At 44.4% G+C, this 21,747-nt stretch overlaps 1 protein-coding gene across 1 annotated transcript in view; it reads right to left on the bottom strand.

The window, feature by feature from the left end:
- Positions 1–5,283: 5,283 nt before the first annotated feature.
- The window catches only part of LOC146171543 (uncharacterized), a 146,822-nt gene continuing 130,358 nt past the window's right edge, over positions 5,284–21,747 (bottom strand). Inside the window, exons 6-7 of the mRNA XM_084586480.1 lie at positions 20,031–20,123; positions 5,284–5,426 (exon numbers count right to left, since the gene is read on the bottom strand). Of these exons, the coding sequence (XP_084442606.1) occupies positions 5,328–5,426; positions 20,031–20,123 (192 nt within the window). The 3' untranslated portion in view covers positions 5,284–5,327. The remainder of the gene's footprint in view (positions 5,427–20,030; positions 20,124–21,747) is intronic.

The following is a 21,747-nucleotide window of genomic DNA, read 5'->3' as shown; positions in this document are numbered from 1 at the left end:
GGAACATGGATCTCAACCTACACAAAGCACGCAGAGAGGCAAGGGCTGAATACCTACAAAAGACATTAGCACCCAGAGAAACGATGGTATACGTGGACGCAGCCACATACACCAGAAAAGCGGGGCAGCACAACAGCAATGTGGTAACAACAGTGATTGACTCGACGCTACGCGAGATCCCCAGCGCATCACTACAAGACTGTACAATAGTCGAGGTTGAAGAAGCGGCCGTTGCTATAGCGGCAGCGGAGGGCTATCGATCTAAACGGTCTCTAACAAACCCTACAGACTTACAAACAGCATGCCGCAACTATCTTCGCGGCTGAATCTGGCACAGAGCGCTCAGCATACTTCGCTCTAGGGGCCACATAACAAGACAACCAAACAAAAAACCAATCAAGCATACGCTAGTATGGACGCCGGCACACGCGGGAGTAACAGGGAACCAAGAGGCGGACAGGATAGCTCGAGAGTACACTTATTACCGAGCATCCAACGTAGGCGACCTCAAGGGGAACGAACCTGTACCCCAAGATTATTCGGCGATACTAAACCATTACAAGGGCTGCAGAAAGCGGTACCCACCACCACACAACTCCCTTAGCAGAGAGGACTCAGTCGCGTGGAGGCAGATACAATCGGGCTCGTATCCGAACCTACACGTACTCAACAAAATGTATCCCACACAGTACACTGACAAATGCCCTTGTGGCAAGAACCACCCACGCTGTACCATATAACGTGGGCATGCCAGAGGATAAGTATGGTACCCGTTATAAGAAACCCGAGTGCGGAGCAATGAGAGGGAGTGCTCTCCAGCGATCGCCGAGTCGACCAAGAAAGTCTGATTTGGCGAGCACAACTGGCAGCAGCATTCAGCGGAGCCCTGGACTAAGGGCACCCGACCTTTGTGTTAGAAGATGGACGACGTCATCTGAAAACCGTAGAAGACAAGCCAATCTAGAGCTAAATAAAGTTTTTCACTCACTCACACTCCATGGCCTTTATAAAGCTGCTCTTTGTCTTCCCATACCCACTTCCACCGATAACCTTTATGACACCGGGCTTTTTCAGTCTCCTTTCTCTTAACCGTGACCGACAGATAGCTCGCCTCTCCGGCACAGTTCATCGACGCTGGCTTCTCATCCATGCAAAGATTTCTCCCATCCAGTAAGCCCCTCTGCCAATTCCTTCCCCTCCGGAGGCCACTAACCTCTGTATACTTCTCTTCCAGCCGGTTCTGCATGCTGGCCGCCGACATGCTGCTGCCTCTCATCATAGTCCGCCCTTAAATACCCATAGAGGCGCTTCCATGGATGCCTCTTATGTGGTTCCTCGCGGGTGCGGAAGCCAGGTCCTCTTTCATCGTCGTCTATCTACCCCTGTCACACACACTAGTGGCCCCTTTCTCCACCCTCCGGATATTATCTCGCTTGAGGTCCTCTCCAACACTCATGCCATTAAAAGTTCCCATTCTCTCTCACCTGTGCCTCAGTATATTATATACATTGACGCCCAGGCTGCTATTAGTGCCATTCAATCTAAAACTCTAACACATCACCTGTTCAAGGAGCTCGAGGGTGCACTTGTTGCGCTACAGCCCTGCCCCTTCTTCCTCCTATGGATCCCTGAACACTCGGGGATTGGCGGCACTGAGCTGGCGAACCAGCTTGCCCGTGAACCTCGTAACCGGGCACCATTCATCCCCTGCCCAAGATCCGTGGAGGGCTTGTCGAGACTGTCCCTTCGCGCCATCATCAGCGAATATTTCAATACTGCTCGTATAGACCGCAAGCTCTACCCCGACCCTCATCCTAATCTTTCCGTTCGGGAGGCTCATGTCCTTCGGCAAACACAGTTGAATGCACTCATAACCCGTGCACGGCTATATCTCTACAAATTACGTCGTGATCCATCATACGCCAATTGCCCTTCCCCTTATGCCAATCTTTCACACTGCCTATTTTCATGTCCGGTTACATTGAAATCGGGATGCTTTCCCACCTTCTACCATACTATCTAAACCTTGGTTGACTAGCTTGGTGCTGAGGGTGAAAAGGTAGAGCGCCTGCTCGTCCAGCAGGCCATCGATCTATTAGGCGCCTAAGTGTAGCACCTCAATAAAGCTTTTTACTTTACTACAACTACTGCTATCTCTTTTGATACCTTCTAGTTCGTCTCAGCTCCGCACTGCCAAACTAGACTCACTAGCTACGGTTCTAGTGTTGAACGTTGCCAGGGCCAGTTTTCAATGGCGGCCTGACCGAAACCAGAAATTCTTAGCGCCCCCACTGCGTTACAGGTCTTAGCACCACCGTGGTGAGTTACTCCGCAGCCGCTGACGACTGGGGGCCAGGGTGGTATAGGACTAATCATGGGAGGTTGGCCAATTTCTGCTCCAGGTTGGCCAACCCCTGTTCTTGTGAGGGAGTGCGTTGTCGGAGGTGTTTACCGGCAACAGGTTGCACCCCAAACTTATTGATCTAATTCCACAGACACGTGGATTTTTTCTAATGTGTTGTAGAATTGCGCGGCACCGGGATTTGAACCACGGCCGTCTTGCATGCGACCCTGATCTTCTCCCTCTAACCCAACACTGCCTCTTTTGTGCGACTCTACTGCTTCGCAAGGATAGAGGACACGGAAGCTCAGAAGGTATCCGCTTTGTACGCAACGACCAGATACCGAGGAACGCGTTCCAGCTCTTGGTTTATTATGTTCAATATCACCTGAATGACGAGTAACAGATGACTCCGTAGCTGCTTCCTTCAAAATTAGTGAGTAATGGTGGCGGTAAAAGTTATTTGCATGTTTCAGTGATCTAGGACACATTTAAAACTTTGTTTATACGATTTTATTTTGGTCACACAGTCAATAACAATACCCACCAAAGCACGCAGGTGCGCAGCAGGGTAAGAACATCATACGCGCCCGTACAAGTCTTGTCTTGATTTTTGTAAATCGTCCTTGTGCCAAAGTATAGCGCAACTACCCGAAGATGAATAAAGTTATATGTACCGTTGTCGAAAGCAGACGGCGTAAAAGGCCAGTTTAGCAATAGGTACAAAGAAACACAGTGCATGGTAAAGTGAAGCTGCAGTAAATATCATCGCGTTAGTCACGTCTATACCAGTCTACTATGGCCGAAAATTAAGCTCAGCTCCAGATCATCACAAACGCACCGGATCACAACACAGTGTAATTCTTCATTCCTATTTAACAGAACGAGTTGCTTTTGAAGCCATAGTTAATTTATGCAACTGCACCTGCGTTATGATTTGTGTAAAATATCTGACTTTCGTTCACCAATCCAAAGTTTGTCACATATTGTGCCTTTAAATTAACTTTATTCTTAGATCTCCTGACTTCTGCGTGAAATAGTGTTTTCAGCAGTTGTTCTTATAATTATGTAAATTATAGTATGGACTGCAGGAAGCTGAGATTACGTATCAGAAAGACTTGCGCGAAGTACGACGACACCTATTTAAGCAGAGAAAGTGCAGATTACCGGAGATAGCGGAACATCTGAAAAGCTTTCAAGAGATTAGTCTGAGAGAGACTGCAATCCCCCAGACCCTAATGAACAATTCGAAAGTTCGTTTCAGCTTTCAAGAGAACTTTCCATATAGTAGATATGGATACTCGTGGCTTAGAATATGTGATGAAAGTGAACAGTGGAGATGCTAAAATGCATGAATAACCCTGACAGTTACTTCACGCAGGTGTTTGCGTTTCAACGTGCAGCAGGAAAGCTTTGTAGAACACTTTGGTACTTTCTTTTTCTGACATATGAGGTTTAAAAAGCATTGACTTTGTTATTCACAACAAAAACGCATTTCTCCGTTGCGAGCGTTCTCGGTGAAAGCGGGTAAATTGTGGGATCTTTCGTTATGAAAGCCACTTACCTAATCACACTATGATTGATATGGCGTTTGTCCAGACTCCGAAATTTATTTCCATCGCTTCTTGATTATTGGGATACGTGCTCAGGCGTGCAGGTCGAAATTTCCCTTTACGTACTGGAATACATGTACACCCTCCCACTTTCTTAACCTGAACGCACGAGCGCCCACCACCGAGTCGATAAGCGCCGTACGACGGAGCACGGCGGCGAAATGAGCGAGAATACGCGTGTGCGCGCAATGAGCACTCCGGTGCAGCTGTCCTCTGCCAGGCTGTTACGGGAACTGGATCCAACCCCACCTGCTTTTTTGTGCGTTACCTCATTTCCTTCTGTTTTCTGCATGCCGCTGGGAAAAGATTAGAAGAGGCCTCGTGGTACCGCCTGCTTTCCTGTATGAGAGATAGGTGTGAATTGATAATCACAGTAATTGATAAGCGGAGTAAGCGAAGTGAATTGATAAGCGAAAAACCTTCAATGTGCCGGAGGAAACTGCTTTGTGACCCATAGCAAAAAGAAACAAAATACTGATACGCATGTCAGCGGCCGTATATCGCATTGCATCCAGAGCTAGTGCTACCACCTGGCCGCTTATTTAAAACTTGATAAAAGCGTTCACAAAAGAAACAAGATGACGACGATAACGGTGCTCAAAACAAGCAGGGGTGCGGCCCGTTCCCACAACAGCCTGGCAGAGGATAGCTGCATCGGAGTGCTCATTGCGCGCACGCGCGTATTCTCACTCATTTCGCCGATGTGTTCCGTCTTACGGCACTTATCGACTTGGCGGTCGACGCGCGTGCGTTCAGGTTAAAAAAAACTGAGATGATATACTGTGAGAACATGCACTTGCGACTTAGTCCTTCACACAAATACCCATGTCAGCTCATGACACACCGAAATGAAGGGCAGAATAGGTTTATTAAAGTCTACTCTTCTCATTTCTGTTCTGCCTCATACATTTTACGTTCACTCTCTATTGATTTGATAACTTGCCATGATCCCCAAACGTGCTCGGTATAATGAGCGATCGACTACTATTCTTTACACAATGGCAGTTTTTGTCTTAGTTTTACTTCCTCCTTAACTGCGGTTCCTGAGTTTCCTTTTTGTGATAACCTGACCAAGCACGTGAGGTTATTGATACCTAAAAAGCAAAAACTGAAAGTACATCTGACGCAGAACAGCACTGATGGAATGAAAAGCCCTTCGGAATTGATGTAGAGTGCTAAATAAGGGGCGTCGTTTTGAGAACATGGGATATATTTTAACAAAGAGTAAGTGGAATACATAGTTCGTCCCGCCGAAATGAATTTGACGGCCATGTGCTGGCTTGGACTCGAATAGCGAAAGATGATTCTCAAAAGCAAAAAAAGGAAGAATGTTTATTTCAAATATATCCATCGGACTTTCTTCCTCTTGAGCTTCAGCATGCTGGTGGAGTCGTTACATCTTCAGTGCAGATTCTTTTTTCATTTTGCTCCTTGCACGTTCCTTCGACATAGTGCGTTCTATTTATTCTATGCTGAAATTTTAAAAGAATAAACGGAATGTAGATACATTTCGAACGGAATAAAGTGTCTCGGTTTGTTATGTGCACACGCACACTGAGGCCTAAAAGAAGCGCGTTTGAATATCTGCTTCTGCACCGTGGCAAGATGAGGCAGGTACAAAGGGGGTATGTCGTATAAAGCTCGGTCATGGCGTCGTTAATATCCTCCTGAAAACAGCATATGGTGTAACGTAATACATCGCTTAAGCTTTGGCCCATTTCAGCTTGCGAAAGCACAACGACCAATAATGGCGTTATAATTCCAATGATAGAAAACGGCTAGAATAACCAAACATTCTAGAAATAGAAAACATTGTTGGAGAATGATCCCATAAACATTCGTGTTTTATGCATAAACGATTATTGTCAAAACATCCTGCAATAACTTTAGAATTTAAGGCTGTAAGTGACATTTCGCTGATAGGTCGTAGTTGCCTGCCAAATACACCCCTTCATTGTTGCCATCTAACCAATTTTTTTATATAGCGATTGGAAAGAAGCCCGCGTGATGACGCCTTTAGAACACTTATTAGCTTCTTAGGCTCTTCACTTTGGGTATTTTGTTTTGTTCACATCCCTTCCATTCCAAGGGATTTACAAGGTTCAGTACATTATGCAGATTTGGAGAATGTTTGCCTATACTGAATCAGATTTTAAAAAAAATACTGTTTTAGAATTTGAAATTTAGACAAAAAGCTCTCTGGTGACACATCTAAATAAACTAAATTTGTTTTAACTTCCTTACCCCGATTTGATACGAATGAGTTCCGATTCAGACCAGGTATATTTTCTAGCGAATTTTCTACTGTACTGTAACCTACAGTGCAGTCAACGCATCAAAGGGCCTAAAAGGATGAAGAATGAAGAAACGGGCACATCGCGGTCCTTGCGCCTCTTGTTTTTGTCGTGCCGAACTTTCGGGGCTGTTCATTAAGCTATATCATGACTAACTCTCCCGCTCCAAGGTCTCTGTTCCACTTATCACCAGAAAGCATGTCACCCTTAAGAAATATACTGGTGTCGTATCTTCTTTATGCTGACAGCTAACAGCTAAGAGCTTACAGCCTTATATAATGTGATCACCTTGCCGCATACCTATCCACCAGGGCAATCATAAACGTTCGGTATTTATGGGCTAAAACTGTTTTGCCACAGAAGCAGCGTAGTTTTTAGACATAGTTTTCAGCAATGATAGGACTGCTGGAAATTTGGCATGCTAGAGCTACTGAAGTGGACACCCGTGTGTAGCTTTATGCGTTTGGCACTGGCTATTTTAGAGCATTGCACGCGGAAAGCAGCAACAAATCCACTTCTTCGTTCAATTTTCATATTATTGAACGTCTTCACACAATAACTGACTACCTGCGTAATTTAAGCTCTCACATAGTCCCTTTTACCTGTCGACCCTGTCATCAATGTAGCCACAGCAACATCACTATTTACGCAGATTACGGCTAGTGCCGCGCATGGCCAGGAAGAGCTCAGTGGAGTCTGAGTAATATTATATTAGACGAAAAACGAATTGTCATTTATACGAGAAAAAATTTATTGTTATATTTGCAGGAGTCAGGATTTCAAATCGAATGCAATGCCGCGCGGCAACGTGCGAAATGTATTGCCGAAATAAATATATCACCACGGTATTCTTGGCCAACCTTAATTAGCAGCATCATACTGATGTGCTTTTCTTTATACCACTACAACGGCATAAAACCGTTATTAAGCGGGATAAGTCAGCTGAACAAAACACTGATAATAAAGAATCGAGATTTACATCTTGTATCAGGGGATGTCTCACCACAGACTCCTCAAAAGAGGACACGCTTGAAAGAAATACAGCTTTATCTCAATTAATATTGTATTCGTAGATATCCAGCCTTATTTCACTTTCATTCACTATCTGAGGATACTTTGTCACATCGATGAATGCGTTATTTTGAAGTTATGCGGCACACAATCTGATATTGCTCGAGAAGCATTCAAGCGCCTATCTCACTCATCACTCATAGCGCGCGAATTTCTCAAGCAATGACTCTTTTAACATAATAATATCTTTTCAGGGAAGAGGTCTATTAGGTTGATTACGCAAAAATCCTTGTGGTGCTGCTGCTGCAGTCGGGATTGTCATGGCTCCATGGCACCCATAAACACGGCAGTGATTGGGACGGCCGGTAAATAGAATTCAATAAAATAAATCTTTTAGCACTGCAGTTTTCCCCTAGATCCTCACTTTGCCAGGTAGGACCCCAATACATATGCTATTAAATGTAGTTTTGTAAGCATATTAGATGAAACCTATTGAGCAAGTTGTATGTGCAACTTACTAGCGTCGATTTAAGATTCGTACAGATGCTACAATAACAATATTGAACAAAAAGAACTAGGGAGTGATCTGGCTGCGCTTACGCAGTGATTTGTGGTGATGGGCCTGTACGCGGTAAAGATGTGCGTTAAATAGAAATAGATGAAACCTTAGATGGACTGGGATTATGTCTCTATAGCATGCGTTCAGATTCAAGAGCTCTTGTCATTTAGTAAAGACAAGGTTAGAATACCGCAGGTCTTCTATGAACCAAACAACCAACACATAACAAGAAGTTATGGTAATAATTTTAGAAACATTTGCATCAACATTGCGACAAAAAAAAATGCTTTCGCATTTTCACAACTAAGCTATATAAGACGTCTACAGAATTTTTGTATACTTTTTTCTAAAGAATGTTGAATGAAAGAATAATTGAATGGTTGCGTGAACTTTTGTTTGGCAGCTGTGCCGATCTGATTCGATCACCGCCTGGACGTGCTCTGAATACTCGCAGTCGGTGCCTACAGCCTGGTGAAACGGCTGCCAGGACGCTGAATCCGAAATATTAGTCAACGCTTCCTGCCTCTGCACATCATACGCTTCGCTTCAGATCTACACTTTTTGATGCTGCTATAATGACTGCCACAGCAGCCCTGCATATATTTGGGTTGTTACGGCAGCTTGGTTCAGCGAACAATTTGACCTAATCCATAAATGGCAAAATTACTTTCAGAAAGGAAGTAAATACATTACTAATTATGCGGCAGGAAATATAAAAAACAACGTAAATCGAGATATTATTGCTCCAAAAAGTAATGAGAGTGAATTACAATTACTTCTGCAGAGTAATGCAATTACTTTCAAGTTACTTCATAGTTTTCATGCATGAAAGAACTAAGTAACCCTAGCAAACAAAACAGAAAACTTTGGGGAGCATTTTGCCAGCCTAAAGTGGACTAAAGGCAAAAGCCTTTAACACGCCACTTCGACTGCTAATGACTGCCAATTAGTCGGCGTTGCCCCTTTTTTTCTTCCTCCCTTGCTTTCATCCCAGGCGAAGCATTGCGGTGTCGTGTACAGTTTCGTCCGCACCTCTCGCCTTAGTCCCAGAATAAGCCTCGAGCCGTTCCTGAAGCAGTCGCAAATTGACCTTCCGCCGTTTGGTGTTGGGGGAATCCGTCTTCTTGCGTTTACCTGAACCACTTGGTGCAGAATCACTGGACCACTTTAGAGCTATCCAACTCACTCACTCGATTGCAACGACACATCTGACAAAGTAGCGCCGCCGCAGTGTGTGCTCGCTCTGCCTGCCTGTGCATGACAAGTCACTGTTGCTTTGCGCAACTAGACAAGCGCTTCGGCACCGCCACCTGACGCTGAGGAGCGAAGAGGGAGTGCGTAGTTTGCCTAGCAACTCGCTGTTGTCGTTCCTCTCCACTAGGATGGAGACTACTGTGTTGTTATTATGACGAGCGGTTCTTCTTCTTCCAGCCTTTTGATGTAAAGGACGGACGGTCACCGCGAGTACGAGATCTCAAAGGCTTTCGCCTTAAAAACTTGTTTCCAAAAGCGATGCACGTATTCTTACCTATTCGCACAAAATTAGGGCCCCGATAACTATTTCGTTCCTCTTTCCTACAGCGCGCTCACTGTCAGAAAGTCTACGACAACAAAACAAGAAAATCAAGAATGGACGAAAAGTTCCAACTTTCATTGCAATACTGCAGCGCGAAGGATGGGCCGTCATTGAACCTGGCATCGCTTCGGTGGTGGGCGACGGCTGTTGCGACGCGCCTCTTTCTCTATCCTTCTTCTTCTTTTTCTTTCTTCTCTATTTTGTCCGCGCGAGCCAGCGGAGGTGGCTCAGCTAGAGAGCCAGTAGCAGGCCCGTGCATTTTCTTTTCCTTCTTCCTACAGTCGCAACAACAGCGCTAATGACAGAAATTACCGGCGAATGCAGCGTCCTCTTGCCCAGCACTGTCTCTACGGTTTGAAGCCCCCGAGCAGGTTATTGATATCATCCATGGTCCCAGAAATTAACCTTGGCATCTTGCACTCAGTGATATTCACGCCGCAGACCTTCCGTCTGTCGCCGTGTCGCACTGTGCGACGATTGTAACCAATTGTCACTGTGCTCTTGTCGACGCAACAGAGAGTGCCACAGTGCGCTCCCGAATAATTTTCTACTCTGGATCTTCTGCACCATCTTCCCCTTCGGTGCCCTTTCATGCCCTGAATCTCTGTTCTTGGGGAATGACTGCTGCTATTCAAATGACACTCGAAGCAAATGATCCGGCTACGAAGGACACCGCAAGTCTACTCAGTTTTGCTTCTTTTTGTCGATCCGTTACAATGGCCCAGTCTTGCGGCGTGTCGTTCCTGCTTTCGCGGCCCCCGGCACGCCGTCTGTCGGACGAGCAGTAGTTGACTTTACCCAGGCAGCACAATGTGGGCTATCAAGTGGGAACCCCGGTGGCTCCGGTGTAGGCAATGCAGGATAGCCCTGGTGGGCTCGATCTGGGTGCTGTAATTGGGGCTGAAGTAGTCTTGTAGTGGGCTGCCGACAAAAGCCCACTTTGAACGGATGCAATCAGCCTTTGTGGGCCTGCCCACATTTTTCCCGCATTGCCAAATGTATACACAACGCCACCTCCCTCGGATGGTCCTACTGCAAAAAATTCGTGCAGCCGCGCTAGATGAACGTTTATTTTTTGTTTCAGTCACCTCTTCAGATATCATCATAGGACCAATGCGGATTAACAGCGATAAGCCGCACTTGGGCTTGCGCACACGATTCTCATAGTAATCCGACGCAGACAATTAGTCGGAAGCCCTAATCCAAGTTCTCCCGCTGAATATTTACGGACATAAATAAGCATTTATTTTATACATGTGCGCCCTCTCTAAACAGCTACAACATTAAATTTCACAATTCATATTATTAATATAGTCTAACTTACTTGTCGTTGCATCCTGTTCATGCGGTGAAGATGTATGTTTTGAACAGTAATATTGTACTGACAGTTATAGGATGTCCACGGCAACCACATAAGGAGCAACAATTAGCAATGAGTGTGTTTCAGTCTTTTAGACACAATTTGTATGACACAGCGATAACTAATGCAATGTATATTTCTTGGCGACTAAAAATGCTAACAACTGTTGTACAAATTACCTATAAAAATATTTAGGGCAGAGAATGCGTGTATAATTGTGTGCAGGCACTTCGGTGTGTTAAACCCCGCTACGGCCAATATAGGCCCCACAGCAGCAGTTATTCGGCAACCCCATTTGGGCTAGCGCTATTCCTCGCTACAAAAGCCCGCATTTACGTTGCGTCAGTAATTAACCTTAAGACATGTAACGTACATCTCTAGTTTCTACCCCCGCCAAGGCAAATGTTGAATCTGCAGCGCCTTTGCGTAGGCAGCCCCAACTGGCCTGGATATTGTTTTTGAACCTGGAGCCCACTTGCTATTGCACGTCCTTCAAATTCCTCACAAGGAACCGATATTTGGTATCATGTGTGCCGCCTGTCTTCCAGCCCCATTACGGCCGATGTGGGACTAAAGCGGTTTAGCTAAGGCTGCCTCACTCGGGCTCCATGATGGCTTGCCCAAACTGAGCTCCCATTCATATTCCACCTGCCCTCAAGTAATCTAAAGGAGCCGAGTGGTGCGGCACGTTGGCATGCCCGCTTTTTTGCCCCATTACGGCCGATGCAGGTCCCACAAAGGGTTAATGTGGGCGGCTTCAATTCGGATAAATAAGGGCTTTCCTGAAAAGAGCCCACATTTCGGTTCGATTTGCCCTCAAATATCCTAGAAGGGACCCTTGTGATCTGGATGCTGGAATGTGTTCTGCATTACCCCGAGCAACGCCGTTGTAGGACCCATGTAATAAGAGCAGGGGCAAACCCAAATAGGGCTTGCCCACTTTTGTCCCATTGAGGACCAATGCCAGTTTTATAATGGTTGCCCCAGCCCTACTTGCCTACATTAAACCTACTGGGGCTGCAGTCTGTGCTACTTGGATAGTAAGACCTATCTAGAAAAGAATTAATTCTCATGCGAAATTACTGCTGCAATGTAATTTAGAAAGTTATTAAATTATTAGACCTAAATGTAATACATTACACTGCAATTACCTTAAAAGTAAATAAATTACAGTAATTGTAATACGCAATTCAATTACTATAATGTATCACTTGGTCTGGGTGATTCAGGCAGTTGATATCGTTATAAGTCTGGAAATGTCTCTCAAAAATACGCTGCTGCATATCCCGGCGGATGAGTGACAATTTGTCAATGATGTTATTTCGATTATGGGTTACCTCTTGCTCCTGACAGCAACAGCATTGAAATGAATGCGTTGAAATAATGCAATATCAGTAGAAAATCGCCTCGAAAGCACCCGCGCAGCATAACGAACAGTTGAGCAACACAGCATGTAACAATGTTTTTCATTGTTGGAGTCGCTGATGAGATTGATGTCAGTGCACGCTAATGAGCCCCCCGTGGTCGCAATTTCCGGAGCCCTTCATTGCTGTGTCTCTCACTGGCTTAGTTGCTTTCGGACATTAAGTCGCATAAACAAAAGTAAGCTAAAATGAAATATTTCACTCGAAAAATTACTCTTGTCGAGAGCAACGTCCATTTGTTATCCCATAAAACCGACATGGTGCTGAGAGTCGTTGAGCGGCAAGGAAAAGAGATCACTAGCGTAAAAAAAGGCGCCGATCAAGTGACGGTAAGAAAAATCAAAGCCCTCTAATCACACAGTATAAGTTAAATTTTGGATGGGCACTGAATCAGACTGATCTCAAAGTTATACCAGCCAAAACTAAAACGAATTTGCTCGGCCAGCCAGCGCCCGTGCCCCAAGAGGTTAGTTCGGTTCTTCGCTTGTCAGTGCATCATCGCAGCGGACATAGAGCCTGGTATCACTCTGTGCTTTGCAAGGTGATCGTGCGGAGATGCTTGCCTGCATATCCGAAAGAAGCACAAGGACGCAAATTTGAATTCAGTTATCCGAAAAAGCTTGACCCTGCCGTTGGGCACACGTCTATAAAAAATTACGAAGTGGACATGCTAAAAAGATATTAGTCTTGTAGCACACTGGTGTCACTAATATTACTTATCAGACGCGACGAAGAAGGAGTCGTTTTCAAATCATTTAGGGAGAAATTAACGTATTTCCAATCCTATCCTAAATCATTCAAGAACTTCCCTGCAATCTCATAGAGAAGTCCTGAGTCTTGACCACCAGGACTCAATATCTGCTCTTGTCATTGTACGATGCATCATACATCCTAAAGGAGGAAATTGATAGAAATTTCATACAAAGCCTTAAAGTGTTTAATTTGAATGTTCGATCAGCTTGAAAGAGGTACACATATCTAGATATGTCCTTCCTTCCGGAGTATAAAAAAGAAGAACCGAACAGGGTACGCCTCAGGTCGCAGATGAGCCAATGTTTCGACAAGTGGACTTTTCTTCGTCTGGGTATAGCGATCATCACTGGCAGCGGTTTAAATACGCTTTTGCTTCCGAAGAAGAAAATCTGGGGAGGGGGAAAGTGGGTGAGAAAGAGTGGGGAGGAGAGGATGGGTGAGAAGGAAGTGGGTCATGAAGTAGAAAAAAAAATCTTGAGTATGTACTTCTCAGCCATGGAACCAGGGATTCTGTAGCCTGCAAAAGAAGTAAAAACGGCAGCACCAGGAAGAAACAAAAAAAAGGGACTACTATGCCGGTTAGGTGATTGGTCACCACTAAAGACGGTTTGGTGAAGATACACCTTACAAAGGGAGGCTATGGAAAGGGCCCTGATAAGGCATATATCTAGGGGGACAATTCTTAAAAGGAGGGGGTAGGGCGGGGAGTACATGGTCCCAGGATAATAACCGCATAGTAAAAAATAATAATAACCTTAAGTGTGTATCTCAACCTGGAACCGGAGATCCCGTGGCCTACAAAAGAAGTAAAAGCGGCAGTACCAGGAAAAAAAAAATTATAGTGCCGGGTAGATGATTAGTCACCACTTAGGAGGGTTTGGTGCAGATACACCTTACAAAGGAAGGGTTTGCGAAGGGCCCTGATAAGGCATATATCTAAGGAGGACAATTCTTAAAACTTTCTGCAAAGGGGGGGGGGATACAGTCACAGGATGTTCTTCCTTCCGAAGAACATATCAAGGACGAGGTCAAGAAAGCATTAGAAACTATGAAAAAGGGGGAAATCAGCTGGAGAAGATCAGATAACTACAGATTTGTTAAAGGACGGGGGGATATCGTCCTAGAAAAACTGGCCACCCTGTATACGCAGTACCTGGTGTCAACGACGGTAACGGAAGCATGGAAGATTGCAAACATTATCCTCATTCATAAGAAAGGGGACTCTAAGGACCTTAAACATTACAGACCGATCAGCTTACTGTCTGTTACGTGTAAGGTATTTACTAAGGTAATCGCTAATAGAACCAGGACAACCTTAGATTGCAATCAAGCAAAGGATCGAGCAGGTTTTCGGAAAAGGTACTCTACTATCGATCATACCATTAACCAAGCAATAGAAAAATGCTCGGAATATAACCAGCCCTTATACATAGAATTCATTGATTACGAAAAGGCATTTAACTCAGTTGAAACTTCGGCGGTGATGCAGGCATTGCGAAATCAGGCGGTAGACGAGCCGTATGTGAAAGTGCTGGAAGATATATATATAGTGGCTGTAGAGCAACCATAGTTCTGCTTAAAGAAAGTAACAAAATTCCCATAAAGAAAGGTGTTAGGCAAGGAGACACAATCTCCCCAGTACTATTCACAGCTTGCTTAGAGGAAGTATTCAGAGACTTGGAATGGGAGCAGTTAGGGACAAGGGTAGATGGAGAATACCTCAGTAATCTGCGATTTGCTGATGACATTGCCTTGCTAAGCAACTCGGGAGATGAACTGCAAATAATTATTGATGACCTAGACAGGAAAAGTAGAAAGGTAGGCTTGAAAATCGATATGCAGAAGACTAAGGTAATGTTCAACAGCCTCGGGAAGGAACAGCAGTTTACATTAGGTAGCGAAGCACTGGAAGTAGTAGGCGAATATGTCTACTTAGGACAGGTAGTAACAGCAGATCCGGACCATGAAAAAGAAATAACAAGAAGAATAAACTTGGGATGGAGCCCATTTGGCAAGCACTCGCAGATTATGACTAGCAGCTTACCAGTATCGCTTAAGAGGAAAGTATACAACAGTTGCATCTTACCTGTACTCACCTATGGGGCTGAAACGTGGAGGCTAACCAAGAGGGTTCTAATTAAGTTGAGGACAACTCAGAGTGCTATGGAAGAAAAAATGGTAGGGGTAACATTAAGAGATAGGAAGCGTCCAGAGCGGGTCACAGAAAAAACTCAAGTTACCGACATTCTAGTGGAAATAAAAAATAAAAAATTGGCATGGGCAGGGCATGTAGTGCGAAGAGAGGATAACCGATGGTCGCTTAGGGTAACAAACTGGATTCCACGGGAAGGAAAGCGTAGCAGGGGGCGGCAGAAAGTTAGGCCGGTGGATGAGGTTAAGAAGTTCGCAGGGGTTAAGTGGATGCAGTTAGCACAGAACCGGGTCAATTGGAGAAATATGGGAGAGGCCTTCGCCCTGCAGTGGGTATAATCAGGCTGATGTTGATGAGGATGATGATCTAGATATGTTCTTGTCCCTCCTTGATTTTAATTTTGACTTCATTTTGCTATACACGTGCATGTTGACAAAAAAAGTTTAACCTCCCCTCAATGTTTGTTACTAAAACTGCGTCATACGCTGTGATGGTGGCGAGTTTATGCCAGCCAAAAATTGCAACGTGCTGCTTAAGGAATTCCCCTCAAAAAGCAAAGTTGTTGAAGCAGCGAACATAAAACGAATACCCATATAATTTCAGTTGTATGTTGTCCAAAAAACAATAACCATACTTCCTTTTTTTTGGCCGTTTGGAGACGTGTTTTTACTACTGCTTTGCAAACAAGCTGAGTGCTGTATGGGGCATCGATTTGATCATTTACATCTCTTTTGACACCCATTTGCCAAGAGAAAGGGCTTTGTTTCATAAAAACTGTCTGGTTGAAAATGTTAATAAATCAACTACCCGAATGATGGCTATGCCATGTACTTGAAAGATTTTATTTATTTTTGCCCCAATATAAAATATGTTAAAGTTGGCACAATTGTGCGGGATGGGGGGGGGGGGGGGGGTTATCAGTGAACATTTCGGTATTGATATATCTGGCCCCTTTACGACATTTCAGAGCCATAGCTTGGATTTTCGAGAAATGTTACGTCATAATTTACATAACTTTCAGCGATGTTTTACAACACACCTTTGATAAATGATTTTTTGTATATTACGTCAGTTTAGCTTTTGAATACTCATATATTGTAAGAAGGATGTTTATTACAGGTTCTAGGACTCCCGAAGCAGGGCAGAAGCAGTCCGCATACAGGCAGGTCAAGAGCACACGCCAATAGCTTCTTCTATTTTTTTTGAAGTACGTCTTCAACTTTACAAGGGCCCCCGAGGAGACGCGGAGCCACACTGCCGACGTACGGCGTAATCAAGATAGTGGTAGTATTTCTTAAGGCGCTGGACGTGGACAGTCTCGCGGCCGTGTCGGTGGAGATCAAGTGAGTGCATCAGGGGTTCCACAGTGTAACTGACAGGAGAGAGGCGCTCCCGGACATGATACGGACCGTGATACTCGGACATAAATTTAAAGGATAGTCCGAGAGGGCGTGATGGAAATCAAAATCAGACAAGATTGCCAGTAAAGAATTGCGGTGTCGTATTAGAGTCACCGCGACAGGATTTCTTGTGGGGCTGGGTTTCAGTCGTAAGAGACCGGGCAATTTGGCGACACTCTCCTGCGCGTCAGGCAGCTTCAGAAGCATGTGTACACACAGATGCGTCTGGTTTGTACGGAATAATGGTATCTAGTGGAGCAGAAGGGTGACAGCCGTAAAGAAGATAGAATGGAGAGAAACCGGTATTTGACTGTGTAGCAGTATTGCACACGTGCGTCACAAGGAGGAGATCCCAACCAGAGTAGTCGGAAGGGACGTACCTAGAAAGCATGTTGCCAAGGGTATGGTTAAAGCGTTCGGCGAGTATGTTATTCTGCAGATGACCGGCGGTGGAGGTTCGATGAGTTATGTGGCACTTTCTGAGCAGAGCATTAACAGCGTCAAATAAAAAGACGCTTCCTCTGTCGTCACTGAGTAGTTCACAAGTTACGCCGTGGCGAACGACAAATTGTTGCAAATTGAATGAGGCTACGTCTAACGCTGTGGCATATGGAAGGGCTACGGCTTCCGCATATCACGTCACGTGTTCAACCGCGACCATGGCACAACGATGCCCAGCGGCAAAGTACAGGAGCGGTTCTACAAATCAATACCGACGCGTCAAAGGAAGGTGGTGGGCAACGGCTGCAACTCGCCAGCAGGGTACTAAGGAGGACACTGGCGACGTTAACAGGCGAAGCATGAGCGAGGATGAAGTTGTACGTAATTCTCCAACAGTATCGTAGGCGTAGCCGATGATACTTCTTGAACACTTCCGCAATGACAGTATTGTAGGCCAGAGTGGAAAGGGTCACATTGTTGCGGGAGTAGGTCTCGGGGAATGACTAGCAACCATATGCTGCCATCGGCGCTGTAGTTGCGGCGGTAAAAGAGGTTGTTACGAATGGCGAAGTTTGATGCTTGAGGCGAAGCGCACACGATGGATAAGCAGCCGATGGATCCGAGATGAGATCAATAAGAGAAGAGAACCAGGAGTCTCTCCGCTGCGCAGAAGGCATGCCACTGATGTGAAGTGACGTCGTGGAGTACCGCAAGTCGGCCATGCCGGTGAGTTAAAATATTATATTGTTCAGTTTTGTTTCATCGTCCCATTTATTGTAGAGGCTCCCCCGTTCGAAAGAACTGGGCGAATCTTTGACATCGTCGTCATCGGTCCCGCCGAACGTAGCCGGGTGCAGCTGGCGAAGAGAGCCGGCGCAGATGACAGCTGGACACGGTTGCAAGCCTTGATGTTGGGCTTCGTCTGGCATTGAACATATAGGGAGAGTGCGGCTACGGAACTCCAGGATAAACATTTCTACCCCCCCGCGATAAGACGAAGTGTAGGATGGAGGTTTATTACAGGTGCCGGCACTGGAAAAGCATGGTAGGCATACAGACTGTCAAGCACACGTACCGATAGCGATCTTCTTTTTTTCAAGTACATCTTCACCGTTCCAATCTTTCGACCAATTTCTGATGCCGATCTTCCTACGAACTTTTATTCACCCAAGACATTTAAGTGCTTGTGAATTACCCGTGTTTTATTTGGTAAAATAGGTAAAAAAAAGGTTGACGCTCAATCTTTGCTTTAAGAATAGACGCGAACAGTCTCTAACACTAACTTTCATCCCGGGTATACATTTATATTTTAAAGGAGAAATGCATTTAACGGCTGAGTTTTCCTCTCACTTTTGTCGTCACGGTTCCGTCCACCAAGGCAGATGGACATCTCGAAAACGAACGGTTACTATCAGGTGATTTTCAGAAATTCTAGTGTGTTGCCGTAATATTGTTACTTCAAAATAATGTCGCCTGAAGAAGTACTCACGGAGAATAGTCTTTTCAACTGACTACCCCCAATAATGACATTGAGAAGGTACAATTGTGTTAACCTCTAGCCTGGGATCTAGGATTGCCGCTACTGCGTATTGCCGGCCCCTTATTTGAGCAGTGGGGCAACCTGGCGCAGGTACCGCGCGCTCCACAAGCTTGTTTGTATCGCGTTTAGAACACCAGATGGCACCACATGCCGTTAACTCGCTGTCCTCCACAACAGAACACAAGCACACGCGTGACTGACACTAAGTTTCCTCGCAATCTGCACTTATTTTATGCTATCATAACATGAACCAGCACGTATGCATTCCTGTAGTGGAATAATGTATGCTCAGCATACATTAAACCGCCAATGTTTTGTTTTGGTCCTAGGGGAAATGATGGCTAAGCACCTAACTTCTTTCTGAACAACTGGCCTTTTTAAATGTGCACATGCTATTGGTTTGAGCCCCTATCACAAACTAGCCACCAGATTGATTCGAAGATTGGTGCTCAACGGAAAGGGAATTGGTATGGCTGAGAAGTATTTGTAGCTCTGCGTGTCGGTGTATGCTCAAGAAGTCACAGGAGCCCGTAAAAGGTACAAAGATGTAGAAATGAAACATGACGGACGTGGAAAGGGAACAGGATGAGTGTTCGTACTGTTCCATATCTACGTCCTTGCACATTTTATGCGCTCCGGTGACTTCCTGGTATAGCGCCACCTTGAACGCTGTACAAAGTACAGTTGCTTAACGATTTTACCACAAATTCACGTCAGTATTTTTTGCCACTTTGTCCTTTTCAATTTCGGTTGCGGCGAGGGCAATGACTTTTTTGGCCGCAAGAGCTTATACGCTTCGCGTAGTGGGTTCTGTATTATATTGTCCTTCTAAACAAAGTCCTCAATCTTCTATGCAATTCATAAGCTTTGTAACCATTAAAACAAAACAAGAAAAGATTCGAAGTAATAAGTATCGGGCTAATATTCTGTTATGAACCAAGCCAGTACTTAATACTTACAAGCCTTTTTTCTCATAAAGACAATTAACAAATTTCACAATTCTCAAAGCCCCATTGAAAATGATAACTTAATTTTTTAATTAATATTAGAGTTCCACAGAAATTTCGGGCACGGACAGAAAAAAAGACGAGACACGCTAAAAGGCGCTGAATTCGGCGCGTACCGATGATTGTAGTCTTTTTTTATTTGCTTTGCGTGTCCGCTATTGAATACTAATATGAATCAAGAACAACTGGGCCAAACTTCCGTCCCTTTTTAATTTCCTAACACAGAGACGCGCGTCTACTTGAGCAGCGGTGCAATGCTCAATCGGGAGGCCTGCTTCGTCTGACAAAGAAGTTGCAAGGAGCATCGTAATTCGCTCGCAAGGATGCCATCCTAATATGAGGCATTCGAGAAGTACGTGTCGGTTTAACACTTTAGCAGTATCAGCAGAAGTGGCTGAAAATCAGCCTTAAACGTGGTAATAAATGTGTGACATTGGTACGCAAGCATTTAAATCTGCGCGGGTCGCAAAGCCTAACATAGTTGTTGGTTTCTGCCAGATAAGACTTACTGAGCAATCAAGTAATTTTTAGTACCCCGTGCAAAGGCACTGTGTCTTACCTCACATTTTGTGCCAGGAGGAAAGAAGCCATATAAACCACCAGTTGTATTACAGAAGAAAACACATCCGAATGGAGGCTTATCTCCAGGTTTCTGAAAGCGACAATTACGAAAAAAAAAAATTGCTTAAATGGAATAACGAAGAGATTTGACATGTTTTTGTCGTGCAATAAACGAGTATATTTTGAAACTGTTTACGCGCAATTAGATTTGAATCCGCTCCGTGGTGTTTGTCTTTTCTGTCGTTCAATGTGTTAGCGGGGTGAAACCAATACCAATAGATTTGAATTCTGGAATTTATGAGCAACATAGAAGGTTAGAATGTGCCGCCGAAATTATCAAGTTGCATTACTCTATAGAGGCTGTAGAATGTAAGCGGCTATGTGTTCATTGTAGAGAGAGTACGAAAAACTGATGTGTTAAGGAAGCTATAAGTAACCTATTTTATTACATAACATTTCTGTTGAACTTAGTATTTATTCCGAACGTGAAAGAAGAGTGTTGTTTTATTGCGATAAGAATCTATATTTAGATATTCTTAGCATCTGTTGCGAATTTTCTCTCCTTCATTGATGTATAACTTTTTCGGCATATTTCATTATTTTATTTGTTCTTCAGTAGCCTAGCAAAAAATGAGTAAGTGCTCTCATAATGTTTACCTTTTATAAGGTTGCCGAAGAGAAACGATCTCTGGACAGCAAGGGTTCAGTATCCAATGAAGCCGATCGCCCAACACCCAGAACCCTTTTTGTCTTCGTATAAATTACTAAGACGCACGATTAAGTCTGTGCGATAGGATATAATTTTTATGGCGCGTTGATAAGTGGAATTATTATTTATGAAGTACTCTGGAACTTTTATGTCCACAATCACTGTTAATACATACTTTCTATAGCATGCAATATTCTGATGACAATCACGTAGTTGGTTTCTTATGTTGTCCCGCCTAAAAGAATATTTGTAATTCGTCAGTATCAAAGACCGAGATCGTGACACCCGAATGTTATCGTGACACCCGGCGTATTTACGTTAGGCAAAATAACTATGGACTCATTGTCAGAAATTTGGCGTCGACTAGCTGATTGCGTGAATGGCTAGGCGACAGAAAAATGGCGGTTCTATTCCTCGCGTTCACATGATTTTTCCTAATAATGATAGACAGTTTGTTACTCCTGTTTGTTACTCATGAGGTAAGAAATTCTGAGGTATTAAACTCCAGCGAGAAAAAGAGTGGTTTTGAATCCAGGTGTTTCTCGTGAGGAACGAGCACGGAAAATCGCAGCTGTCAACACAGCCAAGACACGGCTGGTTTTAATGGCACTATCTGGCGGTGTGCATTGCACGTTGTTGTCTTGATGATCTACCATCCCTATGCAATGAATAAAAACCAATGTTAGTGCATAGAAGATTACAATAAGAGTGGTCCTGCGTTCAAAATGGTCTTAAACCATCCTCCATTAGGCTTATAAATGTTTGTTGGTTCATACCCAAGATTTGGTCTAGAAGCCCTAATATGTGGATGGAAAAGACGGATTGACAGGCTTTCGCGCGGTACAACGTTGAATTGCGGAGCAAAATCGGCCGTAAATTTTTTTCAGCAGGGCATTATCGCCCTTTTTACATAGGTACCGTTAAAACTCTCTTGAAATACAGGACGTTTCTGGAACTGCGGCCATTGACCCTTACTTATCTGTATTTCAGAAGGTTTGTAGGTGCT

Source organism: Amblyomma maculatum, unplaced genomic scaffold (genome assembly GCF_055883805.1).
Source record: "Amblyomma maculatum isolate TAMU_Amacu unplaced genomic scaffold, ASM5588380v1 scaffold_20, whole genome shotgun sequence".
NCBI lineage: Eukaryota > Metazoa > Arthropoda > Arachnida > Ixodida > Ixodidae > Amblyomma > Amblyomma maculatum.
Note: the sequence above shows the minus strand (reverse complement) of the source record. Positions and strands in the feature narration are given on the sequence as shown.